The 19640-nt window shown below is 27.7% G+C and overlaps 1 protein-coding gene across 2 annotated transcripts in view; it reads right to left on the minus strand.

The window, feature by feature from the left end:
* LOC724285 (choline transporter-like protein 1) overlaps nt 1-19640 on the minus strand; it is a 131683-nt gene that overhangs the window by 21034 nt on the left and 91009 nt on the right. For both annotated transcript variants that reach the window (XM_026443514.1, XM_026443513.1), the window contains exon 6: nt 6824-6963. In XM_026443514.1, coding sequence (XP_026299299.1) covers nt 6824-6963 — 140 coding nt within the window. The remainder of the gene's footprint in view (nt 1-6823; nt 6964-19640) is intronic.

Raw genomic sequence — 19640 nt, forward strand, 5'->3', positions numbered from 1 at the left:
AAATTTTTTAAAAATTCTTGACCATACTTTGAACACTGTATTTTTATTATTGGGAATGAATCGATTGTTTTTTATGATTGCATAATATAATGTCCGAGTGTCCGGTTAATATTATCTGAAATATCTCGCTTGTTTTTGGGAATATTAAAAAATATTTCAAATAAAAGTTGTAGAATTTCGTGGGAGGCACACCCCTCCGCAATCTATTTTTTTATATATGGAAGAGTAAAGGATTTATAAGAGTGAATGTTGTTTTTTTAAATAGAAGCATACAATTTTTAATATTCCAGCTGATGTTTCTTGGCATTTTCTGTAAAAAGTATTAAGGCATATATAGCAAAAAACTTATAGTTTAAATATTTAATTAAATATCTTTTAAACTAATGGTTTTTTACTATATATGCATTAATACTTTTTTACAGACAATGCCAAGATACATCGACTGATTGAATAAAAATTATAGGATACCATATAAAGAAGTACAATTGATAACTTTTTTATGAGTCCACCACGAAAAAACTGAGGTCACTAAAATGTAGCCCTTTCGAAGCCATTCAACTTTTATTACAACCATTTTTTAATATTTTGAAGAATAAAGATATAGAGATATTCAAGAAAAAAGATTAAGGTCGAAATTCCCTGAACGATAGGAAAATTTTTGTCCAAAAAGTCGACTTTGTATTAGGAGAACATGATACGATAGGAGGTCGATCGAAAAATTTTTCCAAGAAATGACGTCAAATTCTCGGAATTTCTAAAATTCTTGGAAATGAGGTCGAGTTCTTAGAATTTCTAAATTTCTTGGAAATGACGTCAAATTCTCGGAATTTCTAAAATTCTTGGAAATGAGGTCGAGTTCTTAGAATTTCTAAATTTCTTGGAAATGACGTCAAATTCTTGGAAATTTTCGACTGCTCGAACAATAGGACGACACTTTTGGCCAAAAATTCGATTTTCTATTAAGAGAACATAACTTAAAAGGAGTTTTTTCACATTTATCACATATTTACCGTTCTCCTACTCAATTCTTTATTATTTTTCTTAGCGTTGCTGTTTTTTTTAGGGCTATAAAATATTTTCTTTCACAATTTACATAAATTTATACTTTTACTTCTTTTCTAACTCATCTTTTATCATAAAAGCTGCCAATTTTAGTGCGTTCTTTATGGTTGTTTTAATTTTTTAAAAATTAGAGCAATTACTTGGAATATCACAATTGTTTTTAATAAACAATTGCATAATATATTATACCTTGTATCCGAACGGTACTACCTGATGTATCGCGCTTGTTTTTGGGAAAAAAACATTAAAAAGTGTTTCAAATAAAAAATAAATGATTTCGAGAAAGGCACATCCTTGTCTTATTTATTTTTTTATATACAGTAGCGTAAAGGATTTATAAAAGTGAATGTTATTTTTCTAAATAGAAGCGTATACTTTTTAATAATCCAATTAATGTATTTTGGCGTTTAAAAAATTAAATATTATAAGGCGTAGGCGAAAAAGCGAAAAACTTATAGCTTAGAAAATAATTAGTTTTTATCAAATATCTCTTAAACTAATGGTTTTTTACCGTAAAGGATTCTATACATTTTTATAAAAAATGTCAGGAGTCATAGATTAGGCTATTAAAAAGTATATGTTGTCAATTAAAAGAATAATGTTTTTTTTGATAAGTTTTTTATGATATCCATCTACGAAAGAACTGAGGATACCACAAGGTAGCCCTTTCTAAACCATTCAATTTTTTGTTCCAAGCATTTTTTAATATTATGTGTAATAAGCGAGATATTTAAAAAAAAAAAAAGATAAGATCGAAATTCCCTGAGCGAAAAATTTTTGTCCAAAAAGACGACTTTGTATTAGGAGAACATGATATGATGGAAGATCGATTGAAAAATTTTTCTAAGAAATGACGTCAAATTCTCGGAATCTCTAAATTTCTTGAAAATATCTGATATATATATTCGTTTTTATTATGTGCTCTGAATTAACGAATTGTGGTATTTTAAGTCTCTACTAATTGTAATATAATAATTATTTTTATGTAAACTATAGCCTCTCTGAATTCTATAGTTCTATTTCTATTCTAACTCAACTACAAGACTCTGGCTAACCTTGATTTGTTTTGCAGTCATTGCTTTGGGGAAGAAATGCTCACAGTGTGGCGGGTGATTGGAAGGGATTGGATGTACCAATCCCCGCGTTGGAGGGCGGTTTCGAAGGATGGGCCTTCGCGGGATCGCGTCGCAAGCGCGTGGGGTTTAAGACCTTTGCGTCCGGTGTATTTATATTTTTAGTTCGTTTTTTATCATTTTTTAAATTTTTTAAGAATCCAAGTATCCTTATTATTTGAATTATCTGGATTGTTTTTAATAACTGATTACATAATATAATATACCGTTTGTCCGAATAGCATTATCTGATTTATTACGCTTATTTTTGGAAATATTAAAAAATATTTCAAATGGAAGTTGAATAGTTTCGCAGGAGATACATCCTATTGCTATTCATTTTTTTTATATATAAAAGCATAAATGATTTATAAAAGTGAATATTATTTTTTTAAATAAAATTGTACATTTTTAATAATCCAGTTGATATATTTTAGTATTCTTTATAAAAAAGAATTTATTCATATATAGCATAAAACTTTAGTTAAAAATTTTTATTGGAAAATTGGATTTTGTATTAGAAGAACATAAATTGATATCGTTGCTCGAGACATTTTTCCAGGCATTTCGTTTTTTTTTTGAAAATAATGTAAAATTTGTAGTTAGATTAATATGATTTCGATGTGTAGTAAACTAAAATATTCAAGAAATTCTAGATTAAAAAAAGGATTTAAATAATCAAAAATTTGGAGTTTATATTTCCTATTTTATCATCTGAAATATCTTGTTTGTTTCTAAAAACATAAAAACATATATAAAAGAAAATTCAGCAATCTATCAGTCACTTATAAAAAAATCCGATATAAAAATAAGTAACAATGATTAACGATAAATTTTAATTATATAAATCGAACGTGATTATAATTTTTATATAAAAAAAAATGAATATTATATTTTTTTTTAGACACTATTATTTCATACTATTCTGAATCCATAATATTGGATGTGATTTTAAAATTAATGATAACATTGTCATCAGGATACATGACATAAAGATTTATTGGACCATGTATCTATTTTGTCTTTTCTGTGATAAAACTGACATGAGATTTTGAAGATGAACAATGTTAATTATAAATTTAACAATAGTAAACATTAATGCATTATTAAATGTAATGAAAAAGAATATAAATATATTTCTTTGTATGCATATTTATTGATATATTTATATTGTTCTGACAACTGTCAGATAATATGTTGATAATATGTATTGTTACAAAAAACAAATCTTTTCGAGCTTATCAATTATACGATATCTGTCTGTTTTTGTGAAAATATAAGATAATAAAATATGAGATAAAAAATATCACAGTTGTCAGAAAAAGAAAAATATGATTTTTTGAATAGAGCGATAAAAATTGACATTTATTGGAACAATGTGAAAAAATGTTATTCTCTATGTTTTCAAATATTTTAATATGAAATTAACGTTTTTCCATGAAATTAATGTTTTTAAACATTATCCCTTTAATTTTGCCTAGTTTAAAGAGAATCCATAAAATTTCATAGTTAATAAAAGTTTATTTAAAGAATAACGACCTAGAAACTCGTTCAATACTATATGTTAATCTTTAACGGCGATGAGAAACTAATACGCGTGTTTTTTATGTAAATTTCTCGAACAAAATTAAAAACTTCATCAAGACATCCCCTTTTTTCCCTCTGAACTCTTCTTTCAAATGAAAATTTTATTATTATGTGAAATAATGTATAGTATATGAGACGATGAAAAACGAAATTTTGCGATATTAATATTACATAAATAAAAATTTAAATAAATTACGAATATTAATTATTAGTTATTAGATAGGGGAAAATATTCTATATTTAATTTCATTGACTCGTATGGATTTTTATATAGGACAGAAAATTAAATATTTTATACTTATATATTGAAATATTTTATCTTTATTTTGAATAATTTTTAATATGATTTATGAATTGTTTAATTTTTTTTTTTAATTGTTGCTTAATTTAATTTTCAAAATCTTGTTAGAAATATCTCTGCTTTTTTAAATATAAGTTTATATAATGACATAAGTATATTATCTACGTTCAGGTGTTTCTACGTAGAATTAAATCTCTTATGAAAAAGTTTGAAAAATAAGCTTTATTAGATTTATTTTCATTGTATTAGTATTTTTACAAAATTTCCTAGAAATATAAATTCTATTGATACCCTATATTGATACCACACAATCACGAAACATCATCATTATTAGAATAATAATTCGTTTCATTATAATTGTTTGATACTTTTCACTGTTCTAAAATATCGATTTAAAAATTTATTTTATAAACGATATTTATATATTTACTAGTATCAATGAAACGTTATTTGTTATTGCGATGTGTTATTTGTATTCAAAACGTTTTAATCAATTATTTTCTCTGTAATTTCTATGCACCGATAACAAAATAATCATCAAGATAATAGTTATTTATCAGTTCATTGTTTTACAATTCATTGTTTGTTTAATTGCTAATTACAATAAAAGTACGAAAGATAATTATTGCTTTTGCATTTCTCGTTAGTATGACAGTATAATCACAGAGAACAATAATTGCCACTATAATCGAGAACATCCTGTCATTATCGAGTGTTTATTTATTTCTACGTTATTAAATCGATCAAAATATCCAATATTTATTTCACTTATATTTCAAGAGAATAGAGATTTTTCATACTAAAACTTGAACTTCAATCATCTCCTTATTTATGTATCATCTTGTACATCAACTAGAAAATACAAGACAATTAGAGAATACGTAAGCAGAAAAACAACAGTCTCATCTGTTACTATGAATACACGATTTCTATGCACGCTAGTGATTACTAGTTTAAAACCACCCCTTGCTCAATTACATTTTGGAATATGACAAACAAACAATTATAATTAAACCATTTATCTGCATTTACCGTCGTAAGAAAGCGTTAACTCGTAGTACACAAGTACACTGATTCTGACATTCGCTGTTCGAATTGGTTTTTTTATTTTGTATCTATAATTCAAGAATTCGAGAAAAGAAAGATATATTGTTATTTAATCTTTTGTAACAAAGATTTTGTTTGCTTATAAATTGATCATTGATTGTAATAATGTGACAAAATAATAAAATTCAGAATAGAAATGATGCAATCCGATTCAGTTGTGAGTCGATTTAAAAAATTTAATCTAAATTAAAAACTCTTTATTATCAAAGTTATTAAATATACAAGAAACAATGCCTTTATAATTATTCCTCAAATATTTTATTTATAAATTCATGAAATGTTATGCTTTGTTAGGAATTATTATAATAGGTGCTAGATTTTTAAATTTTTTGCTAATTTTTTTATAAAACATTTTGTATTGTCCAAACAATGAATCTATATGAATTTATCGAAATATTAAATGTTGACTTAAGAATTAAAGTGGTGATTCCTTATCAAAGTTTTTTAGAATTAAATTGATAAAATTATATTTTAACATCCATAATTCTTCGAATATTTTATTTTACACAGAATTTTATTCTTCATTTTTTTTAATTTATTTATTATTATTATTATTATTTTTTTTTTTGCTCTACATTACTATTGAAATCTATCCTGTCATCACTTTGAGTCAAATCCTTAAAAAAGATCTCTAAATAAAATAAATTTCTATTCATTTGCTGCATAACAAGATAAAAATAACAAGACAAGTTAAAAAGCTTTTCCAGAAGTGAATTTCTTTCGTTTATCCGCAATTTTCTTTGGAATTTTTTCCTTTTCTTTTTGTTACTTTATACTCTTGACCCTAATCTCAAAATTTATTGTATCAAATTTAAGATATTTTAATACACACTCGTTGATGATCACGAAATATTATCATTTTTATAAATGCACTCTTTGTACATGTAAAGAAAAATTTAAATAACGCTCAGTAAGAAGAAGATAAGACTCATTAATGGGAAGTTCATACATGTATTCATGAATATGATATAAAAAAATGTTCCTTTATAATGAAGAAAACAGCGTAATAAAAAGTGTAATTGAAAAACTTATAGTGCTTAGCGAGTATGATTATATTTCTGGCAAGAGGGATTAATAATAAATGAGAAATATTAGGATACAAACGAGAAGATACTGTTTTTTTAAGTAATATGATATCTTTATGAATCAAAAGGGATGATTTCAAAAAAAAAAGGAACATTCACTGTAATGCCACTGTGATTTTAAAACATCTATTCCTTTATTTAATTCTCATTTCTAACAATTATTGTAAAACATAATTTTATTAATCCAACTACTGAATAAAAAAAAATGAACTTTCTTTCCACGACTGATAAATCAACTATATACGTATCATTATGCATACGTCCATAATATTTATTATATAAGTTAAACGTACGTCGAACATCCCAATATTGGAATAATTTATCATCAACGCGCATACAAATGATAATTAAAACGTATACGTACTACGTATACACACGTGTCCACGAATAATTACTTTTCTCTCTTCCACAATTACGCGACAAGAATTTACGCGGGAAGTTTAAAGCGAAACACGTTGACCTGACCCGTTTCACTTGCCGCACCCCGCAACGCTACGCGACCAGAAGTTTTATATTGAAATACCCGGGCGGAAATTTCAACGGGCGTAATCGTAAAAAATAATCCTTACCCGAGGCTCCACCTTGGACGATGGCTCGTCCGTGCAGCAGCAACAGCCCATCCTCGAGAAACGTGGTAATCCTTGGAAATAGGCGGGGTGCTGCTCCTCCTGATCCTGTCCTGCACTGGCCGGTGTCACGGATGCGTCCGCTTCCGGGAATAAATTAAAACGGAAGTTCTTTAAAATGGCCGCGGAACAACGTCGTATTCTTGCGTGTAGTCGCGAAACGTTTCGCAAGATATGTTATAAATTTGAGAAATATGAATGGATAGGATTCTTCGAATAGATACGAGGAGAGAGATAAGATGGCGAGTGATAAGAGGAGAGATGATCGATTTGTTTGACGACGAGTATATAAAAGTAATTAATTGTATGTTCGAAAGAAGTTTTTGATTCGCTTTTATTTTTTTCTTTCCTTTTTTTTTTTTTTTTTTTAAGAAATATCCATCTTGTCAAGTAAGATTTTCAATAAATTTTGATCTGTAAAATTCTTTAAACTTGGATAATGATAGTTTTTTATTTTTGTTTGTAATAATTCTTAAAGTTTCTCGAAACTTTAAGAACTTCGAATTTACGATTGATATTTTTTCAATATTTATCGATTTCGTTTTCGATTTGGAATTCATCCCATACAAATTTAAATTGATATACATTGAATTGACAATTATACACAAACTGGAAAAGTGATTAATAATATATCGTTGAATTGACAAGTGACAAGTTATAGAACACTTCGTTTTTAAAATTTTAAATTAATAAAAAAGACTATTTGTATCGTAGAATTTCATGAAATGCAATATGTCACTTGTCAATTCACTAATTCAATATTATTAGTAAAACTGCAAACGTTTATACATTTATGAGAAATTTAAAAGTGCAAAAATATATAAAATATTAAAAAAAAAACATTATTCAATATGATATTTAATAGAGAAAAAAAACAAAAAAAATCTACATTTTACTTACGTTTCTAAAAAAAGCATAAATTTATACAAATATTCGTAATCTAATTATTTATTGACAAATTACCATGCAAGAAGAGCGTGTTGCATAAACATTATCCTTTTTATATCAAGTGAAATTAATTATGAAAATAATTAAATAAAGCTGGTCCACAATTTTAGAAATTTGCTTTTATAATTTGCTTTATTATTAACCATATCATATTATTATGCAAAAAAATTAATTAACACTGATAATCTTTTGATTTACAAAATTTCTTTAACTCATTATATTCGTTATAATATCAATTTGATTATATCTCTGATCAGTTTAATTTTTCTTTTTTGATATAAATATGCAAATATTATTATCTGGATACTTTTTTTTTACTTTCAAAGAATACGTCGCTCAGTTTCAGAAAATAATATTTTCCATGTTATCCGCTTCCGCATTAATGATCATCCTGTTGCTTGTTACTTTTTCGACATGATTATTAATTATTGAATAAGTTTTACGGATTTGAGTGTAGTAAGCGACGGAGATATGGAACACTGTTATAAAGTGGAATTTTATTACGCGACAAGTGAAGCAAATGTGAAACTAATCGTAATATAACGTCAACGGAAGTTGGATTCCCTTGGGACGTTTTGACCTATATGCTCCACGTGTGGATTAAACCAATTCGAAACTGTGGATGCTGTCCAAACTGGCTCAACACGATATTTGAAAACGGGTAATAAAAAAAGAGTAACTATGAATCCACTGACTTTAAAAACTGGGTTACGAAATTGTACAGATTAACAAATATATATCCCCCTATATTACATTAAACATGCAAGGTATCAACTTAACATAATGGCATAAAATTAAAAAAAAAAAAAAAGAAAAATTCACATCTCTCTTCTGTACGATTTTTAAGTAAAATTACTTTTCCGTGAAACTAATAAATTGCATTTGATTTAAATGTATGTATATTGCTGAGAATACATTAACCCCTCAATTTTATTTTCTATCTACTGAATCGTGAACATATATGGATATAAAATAATAAAATATATCAACAATAAATATAAAATTAATATTTTGACAAGTATACTTAGTTAATCAAGTTAGTTACATTTCATTTTAAAGGTTTATAGAAATATCACGCGATATTGCTCAAATTTTGTAATCATAAACACAGAATACTATAAATACAGGAAAAAACGAGGCAATAAAATAAATATCAGTAGCAAAAACAGTCTTTTCAGCAAAAAAAAAAAAAAAAAAAAAAAAATTGCTTTTCATTAAGCTGATAAATTGCATCCCGCTTAAACCAGTCTTACACGTATAAAAATATTGCTCGCGATATAATAACCTCTCTTTACTATTTCATTTTCCAATCGTGGCCAGTGATTATACATAAAAACAAGGCAATAAAATAAATACCAACATCAGCTTTTACTAAAAGTTACTTTTCACCAAACTAATAAATTGCATTCCATTTAAACTAGTTTATATACAAATATCGGGCACAATATAACTGACTTCTCTCTCCTACTTTATTTTCCAAACACAAACCGCAAATATTTATAAACATGATATTACGATATATGTTAGATGATAAAAGTAAGAAAATTAATACCTGAAGAAAGTCTGAAACATTCGAACACTTTCCAATCAAGATCGGAGACGAGAGACAATAAAATAAAATAATAAAATAAATCGACGTATCCAATAATTCCACTAATTGCGATCAAGATGGCGGACCATCAGTTACGAAACGTTTCAACGAAGACAGAATTTAGCGTGAAAAATATATTCTTTTATTATTTTTTTTACTTTTTTATTTTTTTTTTAAGCTCTCCGTCTGGTGTCATTAATATTTCCCGGGACATCCTCTCTCGACGCGAGTCACGTCAGTTTCGATTAATCGAATAAGCCTACACGCCACGGTAAAATGACTAGTACATAAGGCTCTGGAGTTGTTGGCTTCCGGTTTTCAACGGCTCGAATATTTTTCTATCGAATTTTAGTAAAATATCTATCTTCTAAAGAAATGAAAGTATGAAAAAATTGTTTTTTCATAAAAATTGTTCGATATAAAGAGATACATCAAGCTGAAATTGCTAATTTTTCTATAGATAAATACGTGGAAGTTATATAGAAGATGGTTTCCTTTTTTTTTTTTTTTAAATTAAATTATGTACAACTTTTAATGCACAATAATCGAGAAAACTTATTATTTTGTTACAAAAAAAACATTATTTATGTTGAAAAATTATTATTTTAAGAGAAACGTGGTTATATTTTAATTTTTGTTTAATTTAACTGTGAATTTTGTGAAAATTTGAAAAGTACGAACAATTGAGTATCGCTTCGCGTGTTCCTTATTTTTCATACGATACAAACTTCAAATTAAAATACCATTTACACTAATGATGTTTCAACATCAAATAAATAATTCTCATACTTTTTTTTTATAAGAAATAACGAACTGTATCGATCGATGCATTATAAATTACACAATTCTTTATATATATGGAACTTTCCATTTATACAAAAACTATTAATATATCTGTATGACTCTCTACAAAATAACTTTTGGAAAAAATTCCAAATATTTCCAAATATTCCTTTAATAGGTTCAATCCTTTAAAAAATATTCCACTCTCAGAACATTCTCTGTTCTTAGAAATAACAGAGAAATCGTATACATTTGTTGAAAATATTCATTTACGTGAATATGATAATTCTCAACGCGCAATCGTGTAATTTCATATTACAAAAAAAAAAAAAAAAAAAAAAAGGAAAAAGAGGGGAGAGAAAAATACAAAGAAGGGAGAAACGTTATAATATATCGTTACAACGTGGAAGAGATGATACAATTTCCGGGCAGACAACCTATTAAAACTTTGTGCCCCGATTAATCATCAGGATTGTGGTTATGAAACAACAACATCGGTATAATTGAAAAGCGAAAATGGAGCAAAGCGTGCGGTAGATGCGTTCTTTGTTAACCTTTTGTTGCGAAATATCAATGCGTTGTTTGTGTCATTTATTCATGATAAGCACGCGCATTGTTTGTTAAACCTTTTCGAACATTTTCTGAAATATGGTGACGAGCCAGACGCTTGTCTTCTACAACTCGGTTTATTAATTAAACGCGAAAGATAAATAAATCTTGCAGCGAGGTCGACCACTCTGCTGCGAGTTGCATTTTTCAAATCATTAAGGCCAATATTTAAATATTTCATATGGAATATTTGAAAATTTGAAGCTTATAGTTAACAGTGTAAAATCTTTCTCTATCTTTTGATCGTCTGTCTCTCTCCGGCACTCAAAAATCATCCGCGAATATAATTCGTGCAATTTCTATTATAAACATATCTGCACGAATCTCTCTGAATATTAGATTTTTTTGTAAATTATAAAAATAATTCTTCGTATATTTAAAAATTTTTTAAATTATCGAATCGACAAAAAACTATTATAATATTTTGAAAAAGGTAAAGTTTATTGCATCAATATTATTTATTATAACAATATATCCACGTATTCGATATTTCGAAATTTTATTTTAAATTCCTATTTCTTAAATAATACCGTCACTGCTTAACTTTCCAGAAACAGTTTTAGCTTCTAAAATCGTTCAATTACATTGCGCATTTAATAAGACATCCGATGCACTATGCGACTATCGCTTACTGACAAAAACGCAGACAATATTTCAACCGATCCAATATCTATCGAGAGAGAATTGCAGAACTCTGTACGATCCGCTACAAAAGCTTAGGAAAGTGGAACGATATAAACCATATAAGACGGTTCGATTAAGGAATATATATCCATGAACCTGTTTCGACGCATCGTGGCGAGCTGCAATTCACGCGAGGGGGAGTCGATCAACAGGGGGCCGCGATAAAAATCGAGCATCGTGCGAGTTTCGTTCGCAAACCGCCTCCACCCTCCGCGTTTCACCCTTTCTATTTCCGAATATCCCGAAGGATAGGCGCGAAATACGTTCTCGCCCCAAACAGGAACAAGGGCGTGTGATATAAAATTATCCTAGAAAAATAAATATCAGCCGGCTAAGCTGTGAAATACATTCATACGCGGGATAATAGTGGTCACAAATTAAATTACAGATTCGCGGAACGTGGTTTTCAATTTGTACGAACAATTCCAGGGCCGCGGAATAATTTCATCTCGCGTGTCTTCGAGTTATGGCCGCACGACTTCGCGTCGCGTGTCTCTTTAATTTGCAAGAGAACTATTTTCACGGAATAATTTTGTTTGCGTACAACTGTGCCTGGAAATATGGCTTTTTTTTTTTTTTTTTTTTTTTAAGATATCGAGAATCGTGCGGTGAAATATTGATGCATGAAAAATTTATTGGAAAGATATTGAAGGTAGAAGCCTATTGCGCAAGTTGGAGATTTGAAAAATTGAAGAAAATTTAGGAAAGAATGTATGTTAATGCTTTAAGTATTTCAACTACTTTAGAAATAATATTTTTGATCTTGGATAGAGAAAATTGGAAAAATTTATTAGAATATATTTCAAGTAGTTTGTAGAAGCATATTATGCAAATTGGAGATGTAGCACTCTAAATATTTTAATTTCCTTGAAATTTATAATATTTTTTAAGTTTGAATGAAAAATATTACATTTTTGTGTTTCCTAAAATGGTAGATTTAAATGTAAATCAACTATGTAAGACGAAAATAGAAATGGCATAAAAAAATGTAAAAAATGGAAAACCAACGTATATTTTAATCGAAACACCAATTGGCCTACTTAAGGTACTCATTCAAGGAAAAATTATGCAGTGAACTCTCCCTGCACGGTTAATTCGTTTCGTGTTGTATCGAAATCGTGTTAAGCGAAATTTACAATCGTCTTATGATACGATTAATTTGTTCTATATTGCATCGAAATCGTTAAGAGACATATAAAACTACTACAAATAAAAAGAACGTGTCACAAAAAAAAAGTATATTCGAAATATATAAAGATTGTCTAAGTTTATTAAGCTATTCTATCGTGTTGTAAGAGGGTTGATTGTAACACAAATCAGAGGAATGCGTAGGAAATGTCAATGAAAATAGTGTGGTCAAAATTTGTGTTACACGAGGGTTCTCCAAATTTATTAAGCTCTACTATATGGAAACCGTGTTATAACATCAAGTTATAGGATTGTCACCATTTTTATCCTGTTCTATCGCGTTTTCAGAGTACCGTTAAGAGGGTTGACTGTATTTTTAAAAATACAATGTTTCAAAGATAAATTATATCGATCGTAGGAGGAGAAGCAAATAATAAAAATAGGAAAGTTAAAAGATAAATTAAAATCAAACAAATCTTAACGCTAGAATAATTAAATCAAAATTATTCATTAAAATGAAATTAAATTTTTTATTTATCGAGAATATGAAAATATTTCATTGAAATAAAAATATAATTATATGTATTTATTTATTTTTATCATTTTACAATTATTTGTACGCAAAATAGATAATATTTTATAGATAATAGATGTTACAAGTTCTAATATGAAAAGAATAATATTTAAGCTTCTTTAAATTATCATGAATAAAAATATTCCATGTTTCCGAGAATATAATTATAGATCATCTATAAAAGAATGATTTGATAGATAGATAAAAATTAAAAAATTTTACAGAAACGGTATCTGGATCTCAAGAATATTTTTATCTGCGAAGAAAAATCGACGATTTCTAAAATTAATAAGCATTTAAAACATTAACTGCAAGAAGAACATACAAGAATCAGAAAACAAAGAAAGTTAAATCGCGATGATCAAAAATAGGAGGCGAATTCCTTTCTTTTTCCTTTCGAGGATCGATCATCCACAGGGAGCACATTTCAGGTGGTCGAAAAACGATTGGCGCGACGAATTTCGCCTTACTTCCTTTTTCATTCTTGGTCGATAAGCTCGACGCAACCAACCAACCCGGCCAGGAACAATACAACTTATCGAGCGACACACATACCTGGTGTATTGGATACGATAAGAGGCGAAAGAACGAAAGGATCGCGGAAGAGGCGAAAAAAAAACAAAGCGTGGTAAGAAAAGAATTGGAGGAAAGGGTTGGAAGGAGGAAATACATGGAATAGGTAAGGTTTGCTCGAGAGGATCGCGATCGTGTCATCTGGAATTAAACAGCGACACGATATTTCGTTGATAACGAGTGGAATGCGTCTGCCAATATCGTGTATCTTGATCGAATTTCACGAAATTAAGGATCTCCCTGTGAGAAACGAACATCCCTGGATCACGTTTGTTCGTTTTTAGAAGTTGGTTGATTAAGAGGTTTGATAGTTCAACGTTCCGTCATGACGATAAAGATGCAAAAAGTTTCTTGGATTCATTTGTGAAATGAATTTGCTTTTACTTCGAGAGCTGTTTTTTTTTTTTTTTACTTTTCTTTGTGTTTTTTTCTTCTTTCTTCTGTTTTCTTTTCTTTTTAATGATAAAAGAAGCTTAGGGAAATTCTGAGGTAAAGGTGAGCCAGTTTTTATTAAAGAAAATGGATTAACATTTGCAATTCAGGAGAGTTCAGAAGTCACGTTGGAAGTAAATCATATTTTTTTGAAAATGATTTATGTTGTTCAAGTACGGCTTTATTTTTTTAGTTGATGATAAAAAGGAATTTAAACTACCAATGTCTGATACGATAAAAATTGTAATTTGTCTTTTCTCAAGAAAGAAAAACTTTTCATAGAAATGTCACTGATCCAACTATCCTAATCCCCTTCATTTGGTGCAATTATTTTATTCTTAAAAATTACATGGACCAATCTGAAATTAATTGTATAAGATAGTACATTAAAAATATATGTACTTGCTTTTATATATTTTATAAAGATAAAATTGTGTAAGCAAAAAATTCTTATATTCAATTCAGAATAAATATTTACACGTGTTATGCAATACAACTTAAATTAACTTTTACTTATGAAAAATAATTAAATTAATAATTGTAACATCGAGCAGATATTACAAAAATTATTTCAGTGATCCATCTTATTTACTTCTTATTTATTTCTTCGAGATTTATTCAAAAAATTATTATGATTCACTTGAATATAGAATAAATTGATATCAAGATATTCTTCTTCTTTTTGTTTTTTAATTTCAAGATTAATTTAAATGTTCACGAGGTTTCGAAACTAACGCGATAAAGCCAAACTACTTGATATAATATAATAGTGAAATAGGAACAGTCGTTTACACACATGTTTACTTACCAGAGGAAGAACTTTCGTTTCTACTGGTTTTCCATACGAAAACTAATATTATAGTTTAGAAACGTTTTACGACATCGATCTTCTTTCTCCGCAAACACCAAGTTAAATTTTTCTTTTTCTATAATTTTCGACAGTAATTTCAAAGTTTCTAATCTAACCTACGTGTATATAAACATAAAGAAAGAAAAGCATTAGAAATTAGTTGGTACCACAAACGTTCAAAATAAATAAAAGTATTTTTAACTCTCTAACTATCATTGATCGATCAAGACCCGAGCTTTGAACCGGAAAAGAGAAGGCAATAGAGTGAAGTATAAACACGAAGAAGGAATGCAATTTAATTCGATATTTAAAAAAGAGAAACTTACTTTAAATTATATATTTTTAATAATTTTATAATGTTTATAATTTTTATTAATTATTTCTTTTCATACTTGTTAAAAATTTGTTCGTCAATCTATTTGTCTCTTGATGGTTGAGCAATCAATCATATTCCTCTTATTAAAGTACCCTCCCTCGTCTTCCATGCGGCCAAATCCTTTAGAAACAATATTTCTATTCTTTATTTCTTAACAAGTATGATGTGTCACCTGTCATGCTTAAAGATTCCAAACTTTCTAAATAATATATCATGAACATATCACATCATAAAAGACGTCCAACATTTAATGTTTGAACCACTTCGGATAACCAAGCAATGTCTGAAGTTTATCCATTAGAAAACATGTCATTTGTTAAAGTTCTATTCAACGTCTATTCGTAAATTAGTCTAAAGCATCAGATTATCTGCTTTCAATTTGTCTCAAATAACTTTTATAATATTCATTCCATAATTTTATCCATATTTTTCATAATTAAAGAAAAAAGCAATGATAAATAAATATTTTCCTTTACTAACGATATAACTTCCTCTTATATAATTCTCCTTCTTCTTCTCTTCTTGAAAGAAAAAGTTATTATTTCAAAGATTAAAATTATACAAGATAGTTTTACATATATATATAAAAGAATTATTATATATGTATTACTTTCGTGAAATAAAGTTTTTCCATGCTAAAAATGACGGAGATATTCAAAATGACTAAAATTATCGATGATCTCTATTGATCTGTCTAAAAGAATTATTTATCCTCTTGAAATTTTCAATCACGTTTCAATCATCAATTTAAGAATACATCCTTCACACGCGTAAATATATATGTGTCGATAATCGAGCCTATACGTCGCCTCCCAGAATATTTTATCCATCCCCCATAGTTGAGATAGAAAATCGCTCGATAGAACGATCAAATATTCTATAGGCAAATGACAGTTGTCGAATGGTAAATTTCGCATTATTTGCAAATTGGTGCACGACTGTACGTCCGCGATTCAACGGGACTATTATAGCTTGCATTATTCCCTATTCTTGATCCAACGGATTTCTGCACATTATTATTAAAGCCTTGCGGACATGTTGATGCCATTTTCCATTTTTTATTTCGATCCATGTCTAATCTCTAAGGTGAAAATGGAAAAATCGAATCAAAAAATGAAAATTACATCGTCACTTTAATCCTCCAAAATTAACGAGATTTTAATTTTAATTTTCTCTTAAACATATTTTCTTAAATTATCGATTAAAATATCTTTTCTTACATTGTAAATTTATAATTATGAATGAATAAAATAATAAAATGAACGGTCTATAAATGAACAAATTAAGAATATCCGTGAAATGATAATTTTCTCTAACCTAGATTTAATTTCTTCGTCCAAAATTGTATTTACATAATGAGAAAAATTAATTATATATTGCCGAACAAAAATTTATAAAATCAATAACAATTTTTAACTGTAAAAGTTATAAATAAGAAAAAAAAAGAATTTTGTTTTTATTTCGCGTTAATTCTCCCTCCTAAATTCTCGATTATCGAAATTTATTGTAATCTAGATCCACGATTATTTCATTTTAACGACGATCATACGAAACAGAATCTCGGATGAGCACTGTTTACGTTCGTTACTCTCTTATCGAGCACGTTGGCAAACATTTGTTCGTTGCTGTTCTTATAGAAAATCACACCGTTTGTTTATCGCCGCGTAAAAGAGCCAGTGTATAAAAGGTGGATTAATTGTGGATCCGTGATTGCAGAACGTGATAACGATTTAATTCTTTGTACGGTGTGCTGGGTAAATTGGTTTCGGACTTGGAACTAGAAAATAATGGAAACGAAGGGAGAATGGTTATTGTTTAGAATGGTGGATGGTTCAGATTTATGGGATCTTGTGGGAATATTGTTTCGAATGTCAACGTTCTCGTTTGGGAAGGGATTTATTGAGGACAGAAAGAGATAAATTATTTAAATTTATCTATGCTGTTATTCTATAGTCTTTGAAAATATCAAATTTTAATGTTTTTCTACATAATTGATACAATTAATAACGAATTTTAATAATAACGTGCCAATTGGATAATAATATATCAATTTTTGAAAAAATGTATTATAAGGGATGTATATATATATATATATATATATATATATATATATATATTAATCGGATAACATTCTATTTAGCAAGTTATAAATTATTTGTTTATGAAGTCTATTTCATTACACTAATAGGATTTGATAATAGAACAAGGCAAACATCACGAATGCATTACAATCCAGTTAATTGTTCTACTCAACAAGACAAGAGACAAAAATAGAGAAGAGAAAACTATAATCAATATCTGACTATCAATATGAATGTTATTCATTAATCTAGTAACGTTAGAGAATTATTATGCAAAAGAATTTAAATATTAATATTTATAGTTTATAATCGATAGATATTGCGAGATTAATTTTAAAATTCTTCTTCGTCTTTTTTCGTATTGAATATTCTAGATATAATGTTCTATACATATAAATGATACGCAATGTCCTATGATACGATCATAATGTTTAATATATTGTAAAATATTAAGCTATTACTTTTTATAATATGAAATTATTATAAAATACATAATATATATTAAGCGAAATATTTTTGTATATAAAAGAATAACTGATATTAAATTATTAAAATATTCTAAAACTATTTAAAATAATTCATTAGAAATTAATAATCCAAATTTAAGATAATAGTGAAAGAGTAGACAATTTAAATTCAATGAGAATTAATCCTAATTATAAAACTTATGCAAGTCGATTACAGTTGATTTATATCACATTTATATACTTATACCACAAACTGAACGACAGATAGAAGAAGAGTATTCTAACTGCAGGAACTGTAGGAGGGATTAATGGCGATGACAGGATGAAAGAACAGCACTTACGGACAATGGTATGATAGAAATTTATTAACAGGAATGATAAATCGTAGCCTTACCCCAATCGATTATCCAAAATGCTATCTCGCTCTTAAAATTATGAATTTCATTTTAATTTCATATTAATCATCCTTTAAATCATATATCTGTCTACGACAGTGTCATTTTGAAAAATTTATTGAAACATTTATGAAAACTCTTGCGAATAAAAGAGATTATATTTTCATAGAAAAGATATTTTATCTTCAAAATTTATTGAAATTTTAATTCGATTATCCAGAATTCTGTTTTTTCCCCTTAAAATCAATAATTTTATTTTGATTTAAAATTTATCGATCGAAATATTTAATGTAAAAGAATTGAAACATTTATTAAAACGAGCGAAACGAGGATGATAGAATAGAAAATATAAAAGTTCTTTCTACGATAAGATTACGATCTTATCAAAATTTTAATTGGATAATCAACAAATGGAACAAACATCGTGACAAAACCCAGTTGCCGGCATTGCGCGGGAAAATTCGGATCGCTTAACTTTTCAAGTCATTACCAGCGTGCTGCAAATGATCCTGTGAAACTTCTAAAAGTTTTAAGACGCTTCTCCGCGGATTTCGAGAATCTATGGACTTTTAAAGTTTCATACTGTAATCCATCTCGCCAAGGCTAAGTACCGCCAATTGTTAGAAAGAATGGAACATAGATTTTCGGTATGATGAGTCCGTAAATTATTCGATATAATAATAATATTATAAGAATTATTAATACAATGGAAACTTTAAAATCACTGCAATATCTTCTGCAATATCTCAATTCTTAATTTTTAATTTAATTTATTCTAAAGAAATATTTGTAAAATATCTTGTAAAATTTTCTTATATTTTAATATCGATTTAAATAAATTCTTTTTAACGAAAGAATATTCGTTATTTAATCTAATATAGAATATTCTATACTATTAAATACGGTATTCTTCTTTCAAACGAATGTATGTAAAAATGAATTAGGTCGACAGCTTCATGTAAGTTTTTCAAGAACTCTTTTAACGCCAGAAGACCACTCTTTTAATTAAAAACTTAACATTAAACAAATCTTCTCCTCTCCTTTTATATAAAATAGACTCAAGTGGCATCAAAAATCAAAAGCTTAATATTCTTCTCCAATTTAATAAATCTCCCTTTCAATTTTTACATAAATGTATTCAAAAAGGAAGAGTGTACGTACAAAGACAGAAAGAAAAGAAAAAAGAAAAACTTCGTACAAGGATATTTTTATCTTCATTCACGATTGTAATAATAGAATTGAATCATCGGATGATAATCGGCTGCGCAA

Source organism: Apis mellifera, linkage group LG10 (genome assembly GCF_003254395.2).
Source record: "Apis mellifera strain DH4 linkage group LG10, Amel_HAv3.1, whole genome shotgun sequence".
Classification (NCBI taxonomy): domain Eukaryota; kingdom Metazoa; phylum Arthropoda; class Insecta; order Hymenoptera; family Apidae; genus Apis; species Apis mellifera.